Here is a 25,649-nt window from a genome sequence, read left to right as displayed (position 1 = left end):
ACGGAAACCCATGATTGTTAATGCTCCATCAATTAGAACTGTGGACAACGATGTTCCCAGAGCCACAAGCTTGCCCCAGAACAGAAGAGGAAACTGAGGCCCAGGGAGTGGAAGAGAAATTCTGAGAGAAGGAACACTGAGATGAAGTCTAGAGTCAGGGAACTCACCCACATGACCTACAGGAAAGGACTATTGTATAAAGTCACTACAGCACCATGCTCCAAGGCTCTATCTGTGGATGAGGGGAGGGAGAGTCAGAGGGATCAGAAGTTCAATGCCATCCTTGGCTACATAGTGAATTTGAGGTCAGCTGATGTACAGAAGATTCTGCCTCCAAACAAAGAGGAAGAGAGAGTAGATGGAAGGAGAGGAGGAGTAGTTGAAAGGGAGGCCCATCCATAGCCAGACATTCTCGTAGACCCTGCGCCTTAGTCAAAACCCCATGTTCAGTGCTGCTGCTGACTAATTCAGGAAAGTGACCCTGAGGTGCACTGAGCTGCCTGGATCCTGCCAGCCATCCCTGTCCACATCCTGACTGCTCTTCCTGTGCCCCCATCACCTGTCCCCAGCCCACAGAGTCAGTCCCTCAATCAGTGGCAAGGCTGTCACCTGACTACACAGAGCTAGCTCCTCCTTGAAGCTTTCTGGGGAGACCTGCTACACTTCCAGTGCCCCCTTCAGGATGAAGATAGCTCTGGAAGTTCTGTGATCTAGTGGAGAAAAGCATTCTGTGAGTGGCCGTCCTTATCTGGGCAGCCACCTCTGTACCTCTACTGTGCAGCTTGGTATGGGGTCATTGATATAAGCCAGTAGCTATATGGACTAGGAAGTTTTATTGCTATAACTCAGGGGCTAAAAACGTTCCTAATGTTTGGGTGGGGGCTCCAAGGTAATATCTCTATTTGTAACCCTGAAGGTTACAAATAGACATCAATCTGACATCTATCAATAAAATTTTAATGACACACAACCCTGTCTGCTCACAGCAAACAAGAAGACCCAGTATTGCCTACTGGTCAGGAAATACTTTGTCTCGTTCACCCTTCATAGCAAATGACCCTGTCTTTCCCACTCTTAGATTCCCTGTTGTTGAATGGTCATGCCCAGTAACCAACAAACAGCATTTGGATTTTAATCTCATTTTAGGGGATTCACAATATTAACCTGCAAACATGCACATGCACACAAAGAGCACAAAAGATCCAACTGTGATCCAGTGAGATGGCTCAGGGTACAAAGGTACTTCCTGGAAAGCCTGCCTCTAACTGAATTTGAACTCAGAGACCCCTGTGGTTGCAGGAGAAAAAGATTCAGGCAAGTTGTCCACTGACCCCCATACATGCCTGCCCTGCCCCCATTAGTAAATACATGTAATTTAAAGATATTCAAATAGATGGGAAATGAGTTCAAATTCTGGCTAATGATCCATTTTGTGACTGTGTGATCTTGAGTGAGCGACTTAATAACTCTGTACCTATTACTTCAAGTAGGGATAGTTAGGGAGAGCAGTGAAAGCTAAACTCTGTTACCATGGTTCCAATTACCAGTTGGACCATCCACATCTATGGCTCTGTCTATGTATCTCTTTGTTCTCTGTGCTCCAGATTCTCAAATTAGAAATGACCCGATTTCATAAGGCCTTGCCAGCTGGTAGAATCCTTACTCAGCTTCATGGGCCATGACAGACGCAAGGAAGGAATCCATCTTATTGTCCTTACCCTTTACCTTGTGCATCCTGTACATGGTTCTGGGGCTGTAATGCCCTCTTAGACTCTGTACAATACCCACACTGCTGCAACTGGGCTGTAGCCAGCTGTGCCTGGGCCACATGCCTCTGCTTCATCTTAAACAATGGTTCATGCTGCATCTGTGGTCCTAGATCACCCATGATTCTCTAGACATTTAGAATTCAAAGAGACTTGGATCCTTTGCCCTTCCTACCCTTCAATGCAGAGAAGTTGACTTTTCTACCTCAAGGAAGGTTCTGGATTATCACTTGACCTGAGGAATATTCTAGTTCTTTAATGCACCTTTGGCTACTAGCTGAGTGTCCTGTGACAGGTAGTTAAGGCTCTTTGTGCCCTAGCTTCATCACTTGGTGGTGCAGGCTTTTAATCTAGAAACATCACAGGGTGATATAGGAGGGTCAGAAGTTCAAGGTCTACAGTGTGAATTCATAGGCAGCCTAGGCAACTGAGAGAAAACTTGTCTCAAAACACACACACACACACACACACACACACACACACACACACACACACACTGTTGTAATGAATTGATTCGTTTTCATTTTGTTTTATTTTGTTTTTGAGAGGGGCTCATTCTGCATCCATGGATCACTAAGTCTGCTATATCAATGTTTTCAAACTCAGATGAATCTCAATGCATAGAATGATGGCCCAGCATGCACAGGGCCTCTGTGTAAACAAGGATTGTAGATAGAACTTGTCATCCTAGGTATTAGTAGGTGGAGGCAGGTGGGTGCTGAGCTCAAAGTCAGCTGTGCACACCTCTAGTACATGTCTAGAGGTGAGAGCAGAGTGTTCAGGCGTTGATACCTTTTTCGTCATTCGGTTATGTTGCAAGCACTTTCAGCAATTTGGTTTCACATAAATTGGAGTTTTAAATGTCTCCTTTTCTCGGCATTCATAAGCAACGTGTTTTATTGAAATAGAGTAATAAAGTTAGAGTCATCATAGTGTTTTTACCTAATTGAGTATTCGCTTTACTGATGACACGACATTTTATAGCCATCACTGTTCCAACTTAAAAACACTGGAGTATGGGAGACCCTATCTTTAAAAAGCAGAAAGCTTGCAGGTTGCGATGGCACACCCTTGTCTCTCCTCTATAGGTAGTGGGAACTAGGAGAATGGAGCCTGAAAATGAGGAGAACACAGTCTCATTCAACAGCCAAAGTTATTTAAAGTTCCAGACAGCTCAACTCTGTGCGTTTAGAAAAGGTCAAATGAGTAACATTCTGCTGAATCTAAGCTGTTTACTATAACAAGACATGTTGGACTTGGAAATCATGATTTTCTATAGGGATGTGTAAAGGGTAGTTTAAACATTTCATTGAACAACAACAATAAACACTAATGAGAGATCTGAAGTAAGCTCATTTCTGTTTAGTACACCTGAGAGTAACACAAAACACATCTAACAACAATGCCATGCTTTGAAGTAACTGAGGCCACAAGAATCCTGTCTTGTTCTCTTTTCTTTTCTTTTTTTCAACATCCAAAGCTTTTTTTTTTTTAATAACAGTAAGATCCAGGGTTAGTTTTTGTAGCCGAGGCTGGCCCTTCTGCCTCTGGCATGTTCAAACTTCTGGCTCTTGGTATGGCTGTGTGGGGTTCCTGGGGCCTGGCCAAAATGGCGGTACACATCTCGGCTCTTCCGAGGACCAGACAGGAGCACAGTGCCACGGCCCTTGGGAGACTCCAAGGCCAGCTGGTCGAAGGTGAGGATCTTACCCCCAGGCTTCAGGATGTGACTTTGGGCCCGGCTGCTCACCCGCAGTGCACACGCCTTCAGTTTGGGTACGTCGAGAATCCTCACATCATCTGTGGCCATCCCCACAACCACAGCCGTCTTGTTTTCTCGGCCAGGAAGCTTCATCTTTCGGATCATCCAGGACAGGGACGGAGGTGGCCGGTTGGTGCGACTCATGAATAACCTTTTCAGCACAACCTGATTGAAGGTGGAGTTGGTTCGCCTGGCCAGAAACCTGGACAGCTTGACCAGCAGCCGCAGGTAGAAGTCCTGGCTCTTGGGCTCCTTGCACCGAACCTTTTAGTCCTTGTTGTGGCGGATGTCAACACCCATGATGGTGCTTCCTGTTCGGCCAGGTCCAGAAAACCTGTCTTGTTTTCTTGAAGTGTTTCTATAAGCAGTCAGAATTCTTACATGACTCCAGTCCTGGACCATGTTCCACTATTTGCCCCATTTTCAAATATTCTTTTTAGATGCAGGATATCCCAAGTGGTTTTGATTTCAGATGTAGATAAACTTTATTGTCATTTGATGTATGAGTATGCTATAAGCAAGCAAATGTAAACTTGTTCTACAACCAAGAAGAAGAATCAAAACTATGAACAGTATTATTTGCTACATTATTGTTAGGGTCAAAGAAACCTAGGGAATAGATTGAATAGAGACTCATATGATAAGTAGTTCTGGTATATCTTGGAACTTACTCCATTTTGACTTTAATAGGAAAATAAACGTTGTGCTGTTCTATGCAAATGTGAAGTTATTCAAATCCCAAGGATAAATTTAATGTTCTGCCTTCTTAAGATGAATGAATGACTCTATTGCACTCTCAGGATTCAATAAAAAGCACGGACACATTAGCATTAATCACGGGAGCTGTGTCCATCCAATCCACAAATTTTACAAAGGATGATTAATGTTAGCCCAGTACACTCACTGCAGATGCACAGGTCAAAGTAGCTAACAGTTGGAGAGAAAATTCTCCAGTGACCTATGACTCTGTGTGTTTCATAGAATATATTTGCCCCCAATGTATAGGATTTTACTGTGGCCACTGTGGGCCAACTGGAATTCTGATGATAGGCTCGACATCTCCTTTTGCCTTTTAGCTAGACATTTGCTATCTTTCTTGTAATTTCCACTGTGTCCTTGCTGTGCACAGTTGTCCTTGATTGTCCCGGGTAGAATGGGCTGAATAATTTTTGCTTAAGGTTTCATGTGTACTTTAATTTATGCCCCAGATGTGAGGAATAAAAGGAATGCTTGTAATATGAGTAACAGTCACTCTTACAGGGAGGTTAGGGTGTGGATAAGTATGAATAAGGAACACAGGATATTTGCGGTTTTCTACCAGACATTGTAGTTCCTGTAGTATTTGGAGCAAAGCAGGATATGAATATAATTAAAGCAGTTCCTATTGCTGAAACTAGTCCTACAACATGATAAAATTTGAAACAATACTTGAAGGTTGATAAATTAAACATAATATATGAATCAAAAGAGCCAGTTTCATCTGTTGATCTCAGAAAAGACAAATAATACTAGATGGATAGTTCTCTGCACCATGAATTCCCCCCAGTACATTAGATGAGCTACCAATAAAATAAGGATCTGTCTGTGGAATAGAAGAAGGTCATACAATTTTTATAATCTTAAATTCAGTTTGTATAAGAAACTCCCATAGTTTGACAGCTGGATTTCCTATCTGTCCATAGTCATCTGTAAATTATTTGAAAGTCCATCGAGTTCTCTAATGTGCTTAAGCACAGTTAGTTAAGAGAAATCTATCTAATACAGCAACAATCAAATCCATATGATTGCTCATACAGGTTCCTGTCCTTATTTAGTAATTGAACAGGAAAAGTAAGGAAAGCAGTTAGTGTTTTCTGATGGTTAAAGTGTAGACAAATCCATCCCAAAGGGTTATCCTCTTGTGCTATAATACCTGTAGTAGACATGTTAGTAGGGAAATAAATAAAGGCAGAATCAACATGCTACAGAAATGCCTCTTTTAGTTTAGATTCAAATGGTTGTAGCTGTTACTTTGTCTCTCCAGGCACCATTTGAGGATGATCCAATGTCATCTCTCTACAATGTTATTATAGAGGCTGATAATCCTAAAGGATGATGTAGCCAATTGATATGTTCTAAGAATTTCTGAAAGTCATTATGTGATTTTAAATTATCTTGTCTAATAAACTTTTGGGATGATTTAATGGTTGTTCTAGTAACTTGCTGTTCCAAATATTGCCCAGTGTCTAATCTTTGTGCTATAATATGTAGCATATTTTATGTAGCATATCCTGAGTCGTGTCATTTATGGATTGTAGCTCTTTGGAAGTGGATAACCAAATATCATCTATATAGGAAGGATTGCTTCACAGGCTCTAAAATATCTGTAGACATAAAACCAATAGTGTCCACTGCCTCTGTCTCTCAAGTGCTGGGATTACAAATGTGCCCCACTATACCCAGCTGAGATGTTTTAAAAATGACCCATGTTTGAATTAGAGATGAAAGGATAATGTAAAATTTATGCCAGATTACTGATTGAACAGTGACATTTTTTGGATCCTATAGTACATTCATTTCATCTGACAAAACATGTTTTATGCCCTAAGTATTTTTGTTAATTTATTTGGTTTGTTAGTTTCAACTCTATAAAAATTTTTTAACTGTGTGTACACACTTGTAACATGGTATGTGCCAGTCAGAGAACAACTTCCATGTGTCAATTCTCTACCTCTTCCATGTTAGTGCCGAGATCAAACTGAGCCACTTGAGTCTGGCTGCAAGTGCCTTAATCCAGTAAGTGGATTCATTAGCTCTTATTTCAGTTTCAAAAGCGTTCACATATGTGCAGGTGTGTGTGTGTGTGTGTGTGTGTGTGTGTGTGTGTGCATATGTAACAGCCTAGGTACAATAATAAAAAACTTGTATGAGTTATGTGGGTCTTACAGAGACTAAATTCAGATCATCAAGATTAGCAGCAATTTCCTTTACACACTGAGACAGTTCTCTACTATTCATTTCTGTTTCCAAGAAAGTGTTAAGAGCAAGCAAATATTTAGTTCAATCAAAATAAAATGGATGGCAGTATAAATGTTGTTTTCATTTACAAATAGGTTTATTATTCAAATTGTCCTCTGTTTCTGCATTATTGGATGAGAGTGTGCTTACAATTTGAAAAATAGGCAATATTTTGATGATGGAATAGTTTTACTAATATTGAGGCCAGTGGGAAATGTATGTGGTGTACAAGGTATTAGCGCATTTATTAGGTTCATGGAATTTTTCACCAGTATGAATTCTTCCATGATTTTTTTTCTATACACGGTTTCTTTGTAGCTTTGGAGCCTGTCCTGGAATTAGCTCTTGTAGACCAGGCTGGCCTCGAACTCAACAGAGATTTACCTCCCTCTGCTATAATAACTCATATACGTATGATATATGTATGTAATAGAAATGGTCAAACTGACAGCATTGTAAATGGTTGTAAATGTACACTTCATTGAAATACTACTTCCATGTTACACAATTTCAAATGCAGTCACCAACTCATTTTAGAAGGAAACAGAGAAGCAGGATCATGACTCCCATTTCTGTGCCCACTGAATAAGATGTGGCATTGCAGAAGAAATGCTTACTGACATATACAGAAAGACATGCAAAAGAGCAACACCACTGAGTATATATTAACAAAAGTGTGTCACAATTACTAGTTCCAAGAAAGGACTGACAATGTGGGCATGGTAGCTCCCAGCTTGTGTCCTAGACCTTAGGATGCAGAGGATACACACACACACACACACACACACACACACACACACACACACACACACACACACAGAGAGAGAGAGAGAGAGAGAGAGAGAGAGAGAGAGAGAGAGAGAGAGGCCATGTAGCTGCCTGCAGGAGACAGACATATCAGAATCTTGCCAGTAAGTCACAGCCACGTGGCAATACACAGATTAATAGAAATGGGTTAATTTAATTTATAAGAGTTAGCCAAAAATATGCTTAAGTTATTGTCCAAACAGTATTACAATTAATATAGTTTCTGAGTGATTATTTTGAATCAGGGTGGCTGGAAAACAAGCTAGAGGCCTTCACCAACAGAATGGCATGACAACATGGTCTAAAAAGTTTGGGGCTGATGCCCACCACTCGCTTTGGTTTCAGATGCTTGTGTGCCCACTAGGGGTTAGGAAGAAAGAATATGAGACCCTGTCATGGCTCAGTGGCCCCACCTAGGCAAGAAGCAGGATTGGGTCTGCTAGGAGTGAATGGCAGATTCCTGCCACCACGCACAGAGAAATTTCCAGGTTGCAAAGTGCACTGCATAGCAGATTTAGCTTTTACTCAGATAAAAAGAGTTTATATGTGGCACACTGCTACCCAGAGTTGAGGTGGTGAGGATGGCTCCTACCTGGCAATCCCAGAGCCAACAGTGAACTACCTCTACCATATTAAAAGCCTGAGAGAGGTGAAGCCAGCACCCAGGGCCCCAGTGACCAATCTCCTTACCATTTTAAAAGCTCTCCAGGACAGAAAAGGATTACAGATACACAATAGGACAGATTCAGATATAAAAGACCTCTAAATGAGACACAGTGTGTTCAAAACTGTATGTAGGCTTGGGAGAAAGAAGAAAAAGAATATAGACAGTTATAAAAGAAGTAAATGGCTTTTTAAAAAATAAAACAAAGTCTTTAAAGAGACAGAGTACAGACAGTCATAGATTAAATATATAAAGGAAAGTAAGCCATGTAGGATGGAATATACACAAAGAGTCAGGATTATGTATAGTATTGTGTTTTCTTCGAATTTCTTAACTGAGAATGAGCTAAGTACAAAGAGACATTCCATTGTATGGGTTGCCAAGTTAAACTAATATATTCATTTTAAAGGTACCTTGACTTCAAATTTTGCGTCTAAGGATTTGTTATTTTGGTCCACCAAACCACATTTTTGTCACCTGAAAGGTCACCATGAATACCTCCAAAAATTACTTTGCTCAATGAAAAGCAAAAAGCAGTTCAAAGAGAACTACACCTAAATTCTCAATCATTGTTTATAAATGTTTGTTAACATTTAAAGGGGGGTATGTTATAGAGATGGATAGTTTGCACTGGTATTGATCTTGATTTATTGATAGACAATTAAGGTTCATATTGTTATATGTGTATTTCTGCTATTGATTAAGGTATTGTGTTTGTATTTAAAAATGTGATGTATAATTAAGAAATATAGGTTAGTAGATAATTACAATAGTCAAGCTTCTAGTCATGTTAGTTAGGCTTTCTAGATATATAGAGCTAAATTTCAGTTAGATAGGTATTCTTCACATCTTTCAGAGACCTACAGAATAAGCTATTTAAAAAGTTTTAAGAACTTAGAACTTTTCACGACAGTGAGACACATCTGCTCCTAGCTGCACCAATTACTTCAAGAGGAAGATGGGGCATTGAAGAGGCTCCTTATGGAGGTTGCTAGCCATTTGGGCAAGAAACTGTGGTTGCCTGGACTGCTTGATGTTAGGTTGTATTAAGTGGACATGTAGGACCCACAGAAAAATGACTGCTGAACTTACCTAAAGGTGACACTGTCCTTTGAGGTTCCTGCTTCAGAAAGAGTCTGCCAGACACTCTGCAGGACACAGAAGAAAGCAACTGATGGACTTTGCCATTACAAGGCAGAACAGACCTTCGGATGTCCTGCTTCATGGAAAAGTCTCCTGGATGCTATGGGCCTGTAGGCTGAAGATGGATGCCCCACTGTTACAGAAGAACTTTGGGTGACTGTCCAGGCAGTGAGATGTCTCTGTCAATTCTAGGGTTTTGGAAGTTGCTTACAATGCACTTCCTGTTAATTTAGGTAATATTATATCCTTCTGGGGGGTCTTTAATGGAGTAGAAGAATAGTTATAATAATAGTTTTCCTCGTTATAATAAAGGATAAAGTAAATATAAATATTTTAACTGTAATTCTTGCTTGATGCCTGATTCCACCTGCTAGTTTCCAAGTTCAGGCATAAATGAGTAGACCTAGGTAACTAGATTACCTTAGCCAGAAATAATAGTATACCAGACTGAACCTGTCATTCAAATGGTAGCGTGACTTGCAACAATCATGGATGGAAGACCTGCCAGCAGGGCCCAGGACAAAACTCTCCAGAAAGCAGTGGGGCATAGCGGTAAAGCAGCTGGAGAGGGATTCTTCACACCATTGCCACTGCTTCCGGTTGTTGCTTCAGCACCATCACAGATTCAAGGCAGGGATGTCAAAAAGTGGACTGTAGACTTGGGGGGCAAAAGTCAGCATGTCATAGTCCCATGAGTTCAGAACAAAGACTGATGTTAATGATACCAAAAACTGGGGTGAAAGACCCTGCACATGCTTTGCCATTTGCTCTTTTGAGATAGGGTTTTGCATAAAACCCAGGATTGCCTAAATTTCAGAGTGACCTCCCTGCCACAGTATGTTCAGTAGAGTCCAATTGCAAGTCACACCAACATTCTGTTTATTTAAAGAGTAAATGTGCAGGCATGGTGGTGCAAGCCTTTAATTTTAGCACTCTGCAGCAGATGCAAACTAACCTGCATGATTTTTAGGCTACCTAGGTCTGCATAATGAGTTCCTGAAAAGCCAGAGATAAATAGTGAGACCCTTATAAAGAATATGTTACAAGATTATCATGATGTAAAAATATTTATTTTTAATGTGGATTACTTAAAGTCTACTAATGAGAAAATAAATTTTAGACTCATATATCAAGTGGACAGTACATATATATATAATTTAGTCATCAAAATAATAAGAGGCTCTATAGTAAATATGTAGTGATTAAGTAAAAATACTTTGATCCTGTAGAGTTTAATTTACTAAAATCCTGTATTTACATTGATGGGCCTTTTATACAGAACAATTGTTTAAGAGATTGCAGATTTTTGGTGTATATTTTTAATCAAACTTTCTTTTGACAAAAATGGGAATCATAGCATGTCTTCCACAGCTGGCCTGGTATATGGGCATCTGTGAAACTGGCAGGTTTTTTTTGTTCTTTGTCAGTTTCATAGCAAACCCAACTAGTGCCCCAGAAATGAGTCCTCAACTTCCAGGAAGCTGGTCAGAGTTGAATCCTGACCCAGCAGGTGGATGGTCCCAGAAAAGGTTCTAAGTATCACACTTCTCTTTCTCTAAGGGATGGTGGCAGCTCCTCACTTCCACTCTGCAGGCTGCCATAGTGCTACCAAGGGCTTGGGGGCAGGGTTGGCTTTCCAGTCCAGACACTTTGACAGTGTTCTGAAGGAGTTCTATTTTGGTCAGTTGTTGAAGTATCACATAGCTAGCTATTTTTCTGAATGTTTTTAGTTTTGGTGAATTTTTGTTTTCCTTCTTTTGAAAACTTTTGAATTTGGTCCATTTAGATATGTGTGGGCACATATGCAGCAGCACATGTGTGAAGGTCAGAGGACAAGTTGGAGATGTATGTTCTCTCTTGGTTATTGACCTCAGGTCCTCAAACTTGGTTGGAAGAGCCTTTGCTCACTGAGTCAACGAGCTGCCACAGTACTCCCTTCTAACCCACCCATTTCAGTATATTGGTTGTAGTTGCTCTGTTTTCATTTTGGGGGTAGAGAATACTGTGTACTCATTCTAGAGGTCTTCCATACTTGGTAAGCATCTGTCCACTGAGATTTAAAAATAAAGTTATTTTGAGGAAACATCTGTCCACTGAGGTTTAAACAAAAAGTTATTTTGAGTCAGGGTCTGATTAAGATGTCAAAGTTTTTGGTCAACTCAGTCTGTAGCCATACCAGGTCTTCAACTTGTGCTGATCCTCAACCTTCCATGTTGTGGGATTCCAGGACTGTATCACTCCCAGATCTGTATTCATATGGGAAACTAACAATTTGAATCTGTCTACTTTTAAAAGAAATATAGCTAAATGTATATCAAGTATGGTTTTTAACGTCAACTTTTGCTATCACTGATACTTTCTTATTCCCTGCTATGTCCTTTTCATCTCCAGTCTGGACGAGTCTTCGAAGCCCTATCTTTCAATGCATTAATCCCTGCGGTTCCATTTTCATACATGCTTTTGTTTATTTAGATTGGATGTGGGCCTTCTGGGAGCCAGGCCAATCAACGCAAGGCTTTCTCAGATGCCCTGATGAAAGTTCCAAGGGAACAGTCTTTTTCCAAGGGCTGACTTGACTAGGTCTGCTCCAGTACCTGAGCGAGCATCTTGAAGGAGTCAAGGAAATCATGCACTTCAGCCTGAGAGGCTGTTGCTATCAATGTGATGCTCATTGTGAGCACTGTCTGACATAGCCTCTATTCCTGCTGTAGGGTAATGCTTTTGTATACTGTAAAGATTTGTCACTCACATTGGTTTAATAAAATGCTGAGTGGCCAGTAGCCAGGCTGGAAGAATAGATGGGGCAACCAGACTAAAAGAAAGTTGTGCAGAGGAATGACAGAGACGCAGTCACCAGCCAGATGCAGAGCACGAAAGATAAGAATGCCTCACTGAGAAAAGGTTCCAAGCCACGTGGCTAAACATAAACAAGAATTATGGGTTAATTTAGTTGTCAAAGCTAGTTAATAATAAGCCTGACCTAATAGGTCAAATAGTTTATAAGTTATATAAGCCTCTGTGTGTTTCTTTGGGAAGGACTGTGGGACAGGGCAGGACAGAAACTTCTGTCTACATATTCCACTTGACAGTATGACATAACAAACCTTCTGCTGCGTGTCCCACTCTCCCCCTACACATGGTGCATCAGATTTGTACTTCTTAATAAACTCTCCTCAGCATGAGCTATCAGCTTATGCGTGATCTACTGATACCTCCCTGGTCACCTCCTCTTCAGTTCCCAATTGTGTGTGTGTGTGTGTGTGTGTGTGTGTGTGTGTGTGTGTGTGTATGTGTGTGATAAACTGAACTGACTTAAAGTTTTGATGTTCTGCCTCGACCTTCCCATGATACACTATTGTCACCAAAAAGTCTGGGAAATGTTCATGTTTGGGTAACAATGTGCATCTGAGAGAAATGTAAGTAATCTTAGGTGAGCCTTATTGAAATTGCTGACGTCTAGTGAATGTCAATCAGGTCTAAATTGACCCGGATGTGCTGGGCATCATCTCAGCTGTCAGACAGGGGAATCATTCCACTATGAATTAAGTAATGCTAAAGGATTCTGTGAATGGAAACACAAAAAATAAAAAGGAAGGACATGACTTGTCCCAGGTTTAGCCCCCAGATTGAATAAAAACAAACAAACTAAACTAAAAAAGGAAAGGACTGCTCCTAGGTCTGGTAGAGGAGAAAGTTTGCTGTTGATAAAAGGGAGAGTGTAGAGAGAGACAGGGACATCTGGAAGAGTCCGAGTGGACATGAGTCTGGCCATGTGAGAAGAAGAGGTCGAGGAGAGGGGAGACGTAGACCAAGAGGCCAGGAAGGTAAAGGGTAGATTGAAAGAAGAAAAGCAAAACAAAATAAAGCAAAACAAAAACCGGGTTATCAGAATGGTTGGGTTATATAGGGAAGGGTAGCTCAACCCCTGGCCTGGAGAAGTTCAGGGTAGGAGGCGGGACATGGCAGTCATACCCGGTAAGAGCTAGGAACAGAGGGAGGCAGGCCGAACCTGTCAGTTTAATAGACACTTCAGCCTTTTATCCTAGGTTTGAGACCTAACACCGCGGACCCAGGAGCAAGAATGAAAAATGCTTACTAAGTGTAGAAAAAGTGCAGGGATGATTTTGCAGTTCAAGCTCAAGTTCTGCTGCAATGCCAATATCTGCAGGTCCGGGACAGTATTGTGCCTGGGAACCACTGTGCTGTGTCCCTTCACAACACTCTGTCCCCAAGAGAGCTGATCCTGTCACTCAGGCCACATTAGCCAATGATGACCTCCAGGCGAACTGCCAGGCAGAATGAGGGCGGGCACTTCCGGTCCGTCATGCTGGAGACTCTCCGGCTCTGGGCTCAGGAAGACTCCGGTGTTCTTTGTGTTGCGCTGTGATCCACTGCCGGGAGCTGTGAGGAGAGCGGGACGAGCTCGGAATCCACCATGGTGAGCGAGGGCCGCCGTCCCCACGCAGGGAGGAGCCGCGGGAGCCGGTGTGGGGTCCCGGGACTGTGGGAACCGTGGGCGGACGCGGCGCCGGGTGAGATCCGTGAGATCCATGAAATCCGTGAGATCTATTCTTCCGCTGCAGTTCCCACGTCCTGCGGCCACTAAATAACTTTCACCTGCGGATTGAAGTTGGGGCTGCAAAGAACACGGGGATGTGGGTACTGTGCTTGGACAGTTCCTTATTGTGACGTCACTATGCAGCGTGCGCGTCTGCGCCACTTTCATCATCGCCTTGAAAGGCAGATTTGCTAAGCGACAGAGCTACATTCTCTAGTGTCTTCTAGAAGTTCTGTCCTTGGCACTGAACATTGAGGTGTAGGATCCGACTGCAGTTAATTCTGTGCAGGGTATAAAGTCTGTGCCATTAACACATTTGCATGGAGATGCCAGAGAGGTCCAGTCGCGTGTGTCAGTAAGGCCAGACCTACTGGGTTTCCTGGCCTCATGTGTTCAAATCGACACTATTTTAATTGTTATTTTGTTTCTAAATTTTATTTTATGTTCTGTTGAGCTGTTTATTCTTTCCCAGACAGTACAATCTTTATTGCAGTTGTACAGGAAGTTTTAAAGTCAGACGGTGTCACTGTGTGCTGTTTACTCCGTCTTTGCCATCATTTTTCTGTTGCTGATAAGAAGATTGTTAAACTTTTGTTAAGATTGTTAAACTTTTGTTAGGCTTTATTGGAGTGTTGCTGAATCTATAGCTCAGATTCTGTGCTGAAATAATATTTAGGCTTTCTGTCTACAATCATGGAATTTCTCTCTGATGAAGTTTCTTGATTTCTTTAATTACATAGGTATAGTTTTGGTTATAGATATTTGTCACATTTCTGTGCATTTCTGACTTGTTTATCTATGATGACCTATAAGAAATATGAGAGTATATGTTTTTAATTTTTTATATTTATTTCATGTGTATGAGTGATTTGTTTGCCTATTTGTATGTTGACCACGTGTGAGTTTGGTGTCCACAGAAGACAGAAGGAGGCATCAGATCCCCTGCAACAGCATCTAGGGATGATTGTGTGCACCATGTTAGTGCTGGGAACCAAACCCAGGACGTCTACTGATGCGGGAGAATTGTCTGTATTCTGTCAATCATATTTTAATAAAACGCTGATTGGCCAGGCAGACAGTATAGGCGGAAAAACCAGACAGGAAGTAGAGGTGATACAATGAGAACAGGAGAATTCTGGGAAGCAAGGAGGTTCCTCTGCCACTCCTGCGCAGACCACTGAAGAGGCAGCATGTAACTTGCCCAGCTGAGAAAGGTACGGAGCCATGTGCTAACATAGATAATGATAATGGATTAATGTAAGTTACAAGGACTAATAAGGAGCCTAATCTGATGGGTCAATCAGTTTATAACCTTATGGAGTCCTGTGTGTAATTTCTCTTTGGGATTTGCCGGCTGTTGGGGTACCGGGCGGGACGGAAACCCCAACAAGCGGGCCCTCATGCTACAGTCTACAAGAGCAACAAGTGGTGGTAACTGCTGAGCCATTACTCCAGTTGTAAACTTGACAGATTTTTCAAAGCTTTATGTGTGCGTGTGCACAAGTACATGCTGAAAAGCCAGTGTCAAGAGAATTGAGGTTTGCTTAAAAATCTGTGTTTGGGGCTTGGTTAGATTTGGTCAGCTTGCCACAAGCTAGAGTCAGACTGGCCTGTAGGCAAACCTATAGGGTATATAGTGGTTGATATAATAGGGCCCATCCCACTGTGGTTGGTGCCACCCTGGGCAGGTCATCCTGAGTTCTTTAAGAAGTCAAACTAAGCAAACCTTTCTCAAGGTTCACAATGTATGTGGAATACATAAACCTATGGTATATATAAGTTGGTAAATCTGTTCCACACCTGTTCTTCTCAGAGTGTCAGCCAGATTGGGAGACTTGAAATTACTGAAGAGATTTTATCAATTAATTCTCTAAGTGTGTGGCGTGATTTCTCATTGTGATGGCACATTATGCACCTTCCAGCTTTTGGAAAATTATTTTGAGACAAGGTTTGTTGACTTTCTTTGCCTTGGTCCCAGGGTTGAGGCCCTCCAGATTCAACCTCTTCAATTCTTGATTAAAGGTGTAGCATCACACACTTCTAAAACTACCCACTGGAGTCACAGAGTGGGCTGTCCACTGCAGTAGTAGGAAAGGTATTTGTGTGGAACACAGCTTCTCCATTGAGACCGGAATAGAAAGAATGGTTTATTGTATGCACTGCAGGGGAAAATAGGCTAGGCCATAGCTAGATTAGAGGTTGTTTAGTTCTTTGACCTGTAGGTATCTCTGTTTTAAAACAGGATCTGATTGAGCAGAGTGAGTACCTTTCTGTCTATTTTGCCAGTACACATTAACTCATAGCATGTGCATGAAGGAAAACCAAATCTGTGGGTGCACAATTTGGGGAGGTTACCTTGAGCCACTGAAATTTCCAGTCGGGCAACTCTATCATGTTGGTTCGTACAGACCTGGTTGTCTCAGGTGAGAAGATTGAGATACCGAGCTTATATGTGTGTGTGTGTGTGTGTGTGTGTGTGTGTGTGTACACATATATATGCTCTAAGTCTCTCTCTATATATACATACATATATGTATGTATATATAGAGAGAGACTTAGAGCATACATATGTATGTGTGTATATATAGAGAGACTTAGAGCATATATATGTGTATATACATGTGTATATACATATATGTGTGTGTATATGTATGTTTATATGTATGTATGTATATTCTTAGAAGCCCTCAGAATCAAATGTCTGTCTGTAGTCAAAAATTCAAAGACACAATAATATATATAATCCAGACTCTGTGTATTTTTCATTTTTATGTGACTTATTTTTTTACTCTATTACTTTTTAATATTTATTTTATCATCTTTACTCCTTTATGACTATTTGTATTCTTTTTTCTCTCTTTCTTAAGCCTCTGAACATTTATCCAACTCATTTATGTGACTCATTCAGTGGTCTTTTTCATCTGAATCTGTTTTATTGTGTACCTGTAATCATTTTTTAACCAGGAGCGCCTTTTTTTCCATGCTAAACAGGAGTTATTGGACCAACTCTATGGCCCTGCCTGTTGGCTACACCCCATCCGACATGGTGGAGGTATGTTCATCTCCTCTGCTGGCCATGCTCACTGCCCCAGCTCCAGGGACACAGCAGTCTGTGTCACCATTAAGAAACTAGTAGCATGCTGCTCACAAACCCCATTCAAGTGCAGGACTTTCCAAAAGAGCCAGAGCCATCCGTGCTGAACCAGGAAGCCATTTCTTAAGGAAGCCTTGCAGCTTTTACTGCTAATACTGAATCAGGAAGCCTTCTCTTAAAGGAGCCACGCCACTGCTTGCCACCAGTAAACAGAACCTTTGTGAAAAAGTGCAGATACCAAGAAACTGCACTTGGCTTCCATTTTTGTGGGCCTAGGAGCCCTCTTTTTTTCCTTAAGCATTTTTATTAGGTCTTATGTGGATCCATGCTCCAGACGGTGGGCGCCATTTTGTAGGCAGAGACTGCTTGTTTATTTCCCAGCCACACAGACCTGAATAACACGCAGAAACTATGTTAATTACAACATTGGCCAGTGTCTCAGGCATATTTCTAGTTAGCTCTTACATCTTAAATTAACTCTTTCTATTAATCTGTGTATCACTACAAAGCTGTGGCCTACCAGTAAGGTTCTGGTGTGTATTTCTCCTTCCACAGCTATATGGCATCTCCTTGACTCTGCCTACTCTCTCTCTCTATGTTTTCCAGCCTGACTCTGTTCTGCCCATAAACACATACAGAAGAACATTTCACATCGTTTTATCATATAAGTCTTTCACTTCCTCAGAGTTACTGAGAGATATTTTATACAATTTGAGGCAGTTATGAAAGGCATTATTTCCCTGCTTTGGTCCCTTTGCCATTTGTTTATAGGATAGTTACTGATTATGCAAGTTAATTGTTCAAAGTGGTTTTCAGCCATAGGAGTTCTGTGGAATTTTTAGGGTCTCCTACATATCCTATCACATCATCTGCAAATAATGGTACTTTGACTTCTTCCTTTCCAATTTTATCCCCTTGATCTCCTTCAGTTGTCTAGCTAAGGCTTCTACCTCTCTGGTGAGCAGACATGATGAGAGCAGAAGGTCATTTTCACATATGTTTTCGATTTTGTAGATTGAAGTTGGTACTTTTGGAAACCTGTTCATGGTTTTGTCAAATTGTCAGATAAAAGCACCAATAGAGCACTACTTTTGTTTCCTGCCCAAGGGCATACTTGGGAAGTTCTGGTCTAGTGCTTGAGTGAGGGTCATGAAGGAGGCAAGGGAACCTGGCTCTTCATGGCCACTGTGAGCTTAGTCTGATGTATTCTGTGTTGTTTTTCCAACATTGCTAAATTGTCTTAATGGGATTTTCTCATTCTCCACCTACAAATAGTATATCAGAGCTATATATCTTAAGGAACTTAAGTATGAGCCATTAGCATATACAAGACATGTTGATCCTAAAATTTTTATGTTTAACACCTCATCCTGGTCACCTTCCCTTTTCTGATCCTAATTTGTTGTTCTTTGGTGTCATAGACCAAGGTGCTTTGTGGAATGACGCTAAAAGAAATCCCACACTAGCTCAGAATTGAGAAATAGATGGTTATTTACTTAGGGGTAAACTCACAAATCATAATCCTCTGCTTGAATAGAGAACAGAAACCGAATCCAGCAACCAGAAAGAGCAGCGGGAAGAGAGGATGGACACAAGCTCTACACCAGCATATATAGTATTAAGAGGCCACGCCCCAGTAGGCAGGTAACCACAAGCTGTAAGACTTCCTCCAGCAGTGGTTTAACCTTGTAATGCCCCTGTCTTAAGCTTCCAAATGCTAGCATCATAAGCGAGTGCCACCACAGAAGGCTGGGAAAGTGATACAATTTTGATCACCAGTGTGCAGCTGAGAGAGGTGTAAGAAAATACAGATTTGCCTTCTTTTCATTCTACCTCATTTTTCCCCATGTAACTCTTGTTGTCTCAGAGTTAAGTGAATAGATACATTGGGAACAACATAGAGAGCAGAGATGCGAGGTATCGTTAATACTTCTTATTGTAGTGTCATAGATTAGAACCATGTAGGTTCTGCTTGCACCAAATAGAAAAGAATAGAATTAAGATGGTTCTGTAATAATAATACCATCACCACACCTAGTAATGGTTGTGAGCTCTTAGTGTAGCACGGCGCTGGGAAGTTGCCTCCATCTCATCTAGAGGGAAGAGCTGCTCAAGAGCATCTATGGAAACTAATATCAACATTGGATAACATTTAGGTTTGGGAGGGGAATATAGGAAAAATACTTCTAATAATGAGACTATGTCCTCTTGTATAAAAATGTAGATCATACTATAATGTCATGTGTTCATCTTCCTTGCTTATAATTAGGAAAACCACTTTGAATCAGTCTAAAGGATATATGTCTTGTTCTATTTTTCTTTATATACATATTTAAATGCTAGTACTCCTATTATTTTGAGCTTCCAGAGCATTTATGTACTTTGAGCTCAGATTGGTGTTTGGATTCATGTACAGATGGAATGAATATCCACAAGAATAGCTACACAACATCTACAAGTGAATCTACAAGTCCATTCAACAATTGTGGTTATCATTGACTACATAGGGAGTTTGAGGCCAGCTTAATATAAATGACTCTTGTCTCACAAGTAAATAAATACATCAGTAAATGGGTTGAAGTACTAGGTGGTACAGATGACGTGAAAGCACAGGCTCCGTGCCCTTTTGTGCTCTCACATATGAGTGTGAAGTTTCAAAATTAAAATTGAAATATTTCATCATACAATATTTTGTCATGCTCCATAGGTTTGGGTTACTAGAATTCTAAATATATCTAAAGTGTATTTTACAAGAAATATACTACTCATGAGAATATAAACACATACACCTAGACAGTGGTCTCTAATAGGAGTGTTCCACCCAACACTGCCACCAAAATAGCTATATGTTCGTGATGAGCTAGACTTCTGTTTTCTTGAGTATTTCTTTCAGGAATTGGGTTTGTGGAATGAGACAGATGATCAACAAGTTGAATTGTAAGGTAGGAGTAGGGACTCTGGAGCACACAGGCTTAAGTGGAAGTGTGAGGTGGGGGGATATGGAACACACAAGCTGAATTGTGGGGTAGGACTGAGGAGTTTGAAGCACAGTGTGAATTGAAAGGTAGGGATGGGTGTAGAATGGCGCTTATCTTTGTTCTGAGCACTGGGGATCCTTCCTTAGGATCACTGACAAGTCCAAGAGGATGAGTGATTTCCTTTATCAGTACCTAGATTCATTTTATTTTTTAAATGGTATTTGTTTACTAGCTTGTATGGAAAGTAGCATGTCCATGTCAGTGTCCATGCGTGGATCCCACAGAGCAGCTTGTGGGAGTGCCTCTCTCCACCTTGTAGGCCCTAGGAATCAAACAAAATCAGAATTCCCAAGCCATCAGGAAGCTAGGTAGGAATTTCAAGTGTGAGGATACCAAACCCGTCATCATTTAGTCACTTTTACACACATTTTCAGTTCACTGACTTTACTGGGTACCCCCTTTAGTGCCCTCAACTCATCTTATCTGTCACCTGTACAATTTCAGACAGTGTTCAATACCAGTGGATTATTTTTCTCATGTCAATAGTCCTGTCTTAATCAATTTACCCAGAGTCTGGCTTTGCTTTTGACACTGTTCAAGACCCAGGCGATTCTATACAGCTATTCTTTTCCAAACTCAGCTATAATTCTTGCATCTTCCAGATTTCAACCTTGAAATGGCCTTTCATGACTATAATATAGTAAGACAGTGGGTACCGGCATCTTGTCACTACCCTCACAGTTCAGGTTTTACTGGCAGTGACTTTTTGATAAAAATACCAGAATGTTGATTCATTGTGTAAATTCTTGTCTTGCAGCCCCATCCTTCTTAAGAACATCCCTTAATCTCAGCACTCTGGAGGTAGACACAGGCAGATTTCTCTGAATTCTGGGTCTCCCTGTTTTAATGGTGAGTTTCAGGCCAACGAGAATACACAGTGTGGTACTGTCTGAACAACACAACCCAACAACAAACATAAAGGGTACACTACATTGGATAGGCTGCGCCAACGAGGTGGCTCAGTGAGCAGTGGTGTTTGTTGGCATATGAAGTACATGGTCACCTGTATTCAGGTCCCCAAAGCCACCTAATCACTATAAGGAGAGACTAAGCAATGTTTCTTTTGGCCCCTAAAAGCCGCATGGTATGCACAAGCCCCCACCATACATTACAAAAAAAAAAAAGAAAAGATTTTTTTTTTTTTTTTTTAAGAAACTGAAACAGGCTGGCCAAGGATTCCTTTTAGACCAGGCAGGTGTTGTAATGAGTTGGGATGTGTGTCCTTTCACCATGAATCCTGAAGATACTGAAGATCTTAAATTTCATTTATGTGTATGGGTATTTTTCCTACATGTACATGTGTGCCCCACATTTGTGCGGTGTCCTGAAGAAGCTCGAAGATAGTGTCACGTTCTGTGGAATGGCAGTTCAGTTTTGAGATGCCCTGTGGATCTGAAGAATTGAAATTTGGTCCCCTGCAAAGAGAGCCTGTGCTCTGCACAGGTTGAGCCCTCTATCCAGCCCTTTATTCAGGAACCTAAAAATGTATTTTTATTCCTGGGAGCAATGTAGGAATCAAAATTATTTCAAAACATTTTGTTGCAGGCTGGTTGGAAAACTTAATTCTCCCTGGGCCAAGCGCCCATACATGTAACAAAGCTTACGGAAACACGTTCTTCTGCCACTCCCTACTTTCTGTTCCCGGATGTCAAAGGCACCATCTAACAGCACCGCAGGGCTGGGGAGAAGAGCAAGGTTTCCCTTCACCTCCCAGGCAAGAGGTGTCCCTTGTATGGAAGTCTAGTAGAATCGTTGTGTCTAAGATGTCTTAGAGTGGAATAGCTGTTTTTCACTGTATATAGGATAAACTTCAGAAAGAATAGTTCTTTCCTAGAATTACTTTGATCTAGAAGAAATCAGGGTAGGAAGCAGGGATTGTTTCCTGTGTTTATTTATAGAGTTGGTTTTGTTTGTTTGTTTGTTTGTTTGAAGCAGTATTAGAGCTATTGCATGGCTTTAGTCAGGAAATCGTCCTGGCACACCTGGAGCTCCTGTACTATTGGGTGCTGCAAACAGCATACGAAGAGGACTAACGGGGCAGGGATGGGATGCTTTTCTTCAGCAAAATGTAAACTAGGTCAGGGGCTTTGGCATGAGGAACTATGCAATTTTTTTTAACTCTTTACTCTTTGATCTTTTTTCTCTTTGTTCTTTTTTTTTTCCATCCAGCTCCCAAATAAATCCACACAGAGACTTATTATTACTTCTGAATGCCCAGCCTTAGCTTGCCTTATTTCTAGTCAGCTTTTCTTAAATTATTCCATCTACCTTTTGCCTCTGGGTCTTTAATCTTTATCCTGTATACCTTACTTTACTTCTTACGCCGTGGCTGGCTGTGTAGCTAGAGGGTGGTTGCTGATGTCCTTCTCTCCTTTTCTTGTTCCTTGATCTTTTCTCTCGCTTTTTCTCCTATTTATTCTCTCTGCCTGCCAACCTACCTACCCTTTCTCCTACCTTGCTATTGGCCATTCTCTTCTTTATTAGACCAATCTGGTATTTGAGATAGGCCAAGTTCCCCAGCTTCACAGAGTTAAACAAATGCAAAATAAGGGAATACAACACATATTAAAATATTCTACAATAGAACTTGTTTACCCAGATATCAGCTTTCTGTAACAATCAATGTGGCTTTGGAGAGGTACTCAAGGTTCAGTCCATCAGAGGCTGGATCTTCTTGCTGCCGCAGGCCTAAAATTGGAGGGACTCTCTTATCTGATCATCTCACGCAATACAGAACACCTGACAGTCCCCGAGTGACCTACTGCACAGCACTCAGGAAGTGGTGCCTTGTCCTCTGTTTTAAAAGTCCAGAATATGAAGGACAGAATATTGTAAGACATTGCAGCAGGATGATGATGTCACCCAGGACTGCAGAATAGAGTCTGTCAAATGGAACGTGTGAAGGCAAACCTTCTAACACATGGACCATACCTATATAACACCAAATAAGAGTTTGACCATGACAACCATGACATGAGTTGTCGTGACATCCATGACAGCCAGGGATGGCTGTCATCTGCCTGGCACCTTGTAGAGAACTCAGAAGCATATATAAGTGTCTAGGCATAGGTCAGCAGGGTAGAGACTTAGACATGACATCCAGCACTTTAGCCCCTGCAGGAGTCACCCTCTGGGTGGGCGCTGAACAGCCCAGTCTTGAGATCCCAGATTCTCAGATGTGAGAAGGGTCCAGAGTCAAGTCCTCCTGTCACAAAAGTGCTCAGTAATGAGTGGGTGACAGGAGAGTCGACACGGTCTGGGTGCTGTGTAAGCGTGGCCTGAGCAGACCTGTGCGCGTCCTGCTAGCGGGCTGATCTCACAGATGCTTTATTCATGCATCTTGCTCATTTCATTACATATTTCTTTGCTTTCTGTCCTTTGTTTCTCTTTTCTTTGCTAACTTGGAGTAGTAATCTGTTGAATCTGTTGGACAGTAGTAATCCGTTGAATTTGTTGTTGAAAACAAAGTGTCCAAGAGGTAAGAATTTCCATGGAAAACTATTTGTTCCTGTTTTACCCCAAGGAAGGGGTGCAGAGATACCCTGATAGCTTAGCAGGAAGTTAGCTGTGAATGCCGTGCTTCCTCTCGTCCTCCTGGCAGTGTGGTGAAGTTCCCTTTTGGTCAGTGGTTATATTACAACATAGCTGGCTAATGCATTGGAGTTTTTAGTTTTTGTGCTTTTTGGTTTTTCATATCATTTTTCTGTTTTCTTTTTTTTAAAATTCTGAGTTTGGGCCATTAAGACATGTGTGAACACCTATGTGACAGCACACGTGTGAAGGTCCGAGGACTGGTCCAAGGCGTGGGTTCTAATCACATGCCCTCGGACGTGTTTGCGTGTGCCTTTGCTCACTCAGCCAACCAGCTGGTTCCAGTCACAGCACTCCTTTCAGATCCACCTATATCAATGTATTGGCTGTAGTAGCTCTATTTTCATTTTGGGGGGTAGAAAATCCTGAGTACTTCTTACAGAGCCCCTCCCGTGCTCGTCCTTTCTGTCCTCTGAGGCTTAAACAAAGTTATTCTGATGGAGGGTCTGTTTAATTTCCCCAAGAATTTTGTCAACTTCGTGTTTAGCCATCCCAGGCCTTAATCTTGTGATGCTCCTGAGTCAGCCTTCCATGTGGTGGGGTTCCGGGACTGCACCACCACTCCTCTCAGCTCTAAATTCATGTGGGGAATGAGCAATTTGGGTTCCCCTTCTTAGAAAGTAGATAGCTAAAGGTGTACCAATTGAGGTTTTTTAAAATGAACTTTTGGTGTCAGTAATTTACTTCCTGTTGTGTGCATTTCGGCTCCAATCTCTCCTCGTCTTTTCCTCTGTGCCCCTCCTTTCCATGTAGTAATCCTTTTGTTCACATTTTCATACCCATTTTTATATTGTGAGGTTGGAGATGAGCCTTTTGGAACCCAGGTTAATCCAAGGTTTTCTCAGAGGCCCTGATGGAAACACCAAGGGAAAACTCGTCCTTCATCTTTGACCAAGATCTGCTTAGGTGCTTGAGCTAGCCTCCTGAAGGCGTCACAGAAACCAGCCTCTTCAACCCGAGAGACTATAGTTATCAGTCTCATGGCCACTGTGAGCTCATTCTGAGCTATCCTGTTTTCTTGCCAGTGTTACTAAATTATCTTTCTGTTTACTGTCCACAGGGGACCCAGCCACAGGACATGCATAGAATTGTAAACTCTGTATTTCTTTCTTTCTATTTTTTTTCTGGATTTTTTTTGAGACAGAATTTCTCTGTAGCTCTCGAGTCTGTGCTGGAACTAGCTTTTATAGACCAGGCTGGCCTTGAACTCACAGAGATCTGCCTGCCTCTGCCTTCCTAGTGCTGGGATTAAAGGCATGCACTACCACCACCCAGCCCTGTATTTCTAAATCAAAAGATAAACCACAATATCTTTCCTTTCTCTCATACAGCCAGACATTTAAAGTGAGCTTTAGTGAGCTAAGGGCAAATGAATATGGTTACTGGTCTGTAGTTAAATTAGATAATACCTTCCTTGTGTCTGTTTATTTTAGTTCCCAGGTTCAGGCCTAAGTGCTGTGGAGGTTAGAGCATGATCCTGTATTCATTTCAAATGTCAGACTCAGGAGGAGTTTGAAGACAATGGAGTGGAAGGACTTTGGGGCCCGATGAGACCTTGATTTTAATGGGTTCATTATCCAGAGACTCCATTTGGCGGCATCTGCAGCTTCTGCTTTCTTGACCTGCGTGTGGCGCGTTCATGGTAAAATGCCAGCTATTTTCACTGTCATAGGAGTGGAGAGAATCACCATGTAGGGTCCTTTCCAGGTTTTGGTGTCCTTGCCTACTCACTTGACCCAGATGGTATCATTGGACTGGAACATGGGGAAACTGGTGGTGGACTCGGAGGTCAGCTGGGTCTCATCAGTAGTCCAATCAGTCATCATGGAGGACTGGAGTGCCTCTGGTGCCTTGAGAAAGCAAGGGTTAGACAGCTCTGAGCCTGGGAAACAGTGGGGAGGTTTCTAAAACATAATCTCATAGTGGGTAAATCTCATCCTGTAGTTCCAAAGTTATTTCAGTTAGTGAAACTGCTGATGCTCCAAGGTACCTGGTTTCATTTTACATTTTCTGACTGTCATGGATGAGTATCTGTGTCATCAGGTAAGAGAGTAGCCAGGTTGATGTTGGTGGGTTTCTCAAATTAGAGTCAGGTGGGCCAGTAGTAAGGGCCTGGTGCTGGGTCCTACACAGGCATTAGACAGTCCGTGTTTTGGTGCTCCTCAGAGGTGGACCTCAACCATGTCATGGTGTTCTGTCAATATAAGATCTTGACCAAGAGTTAAATTG

At 41.6% G+C, this 25,649-nt stretch overlaps 1 protein-coding gene and 1 pseudogene across 4 annotated transcripts in view; one reads left to right on the top strand and one right to left on the bottom strand.

The window, feature by feature from the left end:
• LOC125396602 (uncharacterized) overlaps window positions 1-25,649 on the top strand; it is a 94,064-nt gene that overhangs the window by 60,063 nt on the left and 8,352 nt on the right. Inside the window, exons 1-2 of one of the 4 annotated variants that reach the window (XM_048428581.3) lie at window positions 13,446-13,577; window positions 20,587-20,678. The exons of 1 other annotated variant lie outside the window; for it this stretch is intronic. In XM_048428581.3, coding sequence (XP_048284538.2) covers window positions 20,676-20,678 — 3 coding nt within the window. In that variant the 5' untranslated portion in view covers window positions 13,446-13,577; window positions 20,587-20,675. Of the gene's footprint in view, window positions 1-13,441; window positions 13,578-13,976; window positions 14,912-20,586; window positions 20,679-25,649 lie in introns of those variants that run through there. 2 more of the 4 variants (XM_048428580.3, XM_087909295.1) reach the window with 2 other exon arrangements.
• LOC125396609 (large ribosomal subunit protein eL18 pseudogene) lies at window positions 2,823-4,063 on the bottom strand (annotated as a pseudogene).

The sequence above is a fragment of the Myodes glareolus genome, chromosome 8 (assembly GCF_982192425.1).
Source record: "Myodes glareolus chromosome 8, mMyoGla1.1, whole genome shotgun sequence".
Lineage (NCBI taxonomy): Eukaryota > Metazoa > Chordata > Mammalia > Rodentia > Cricetidae > Myodes > Myodes glareolus.
This window is presented reverse-complemented; position numbering and strand designations above follow the sequence as displayed.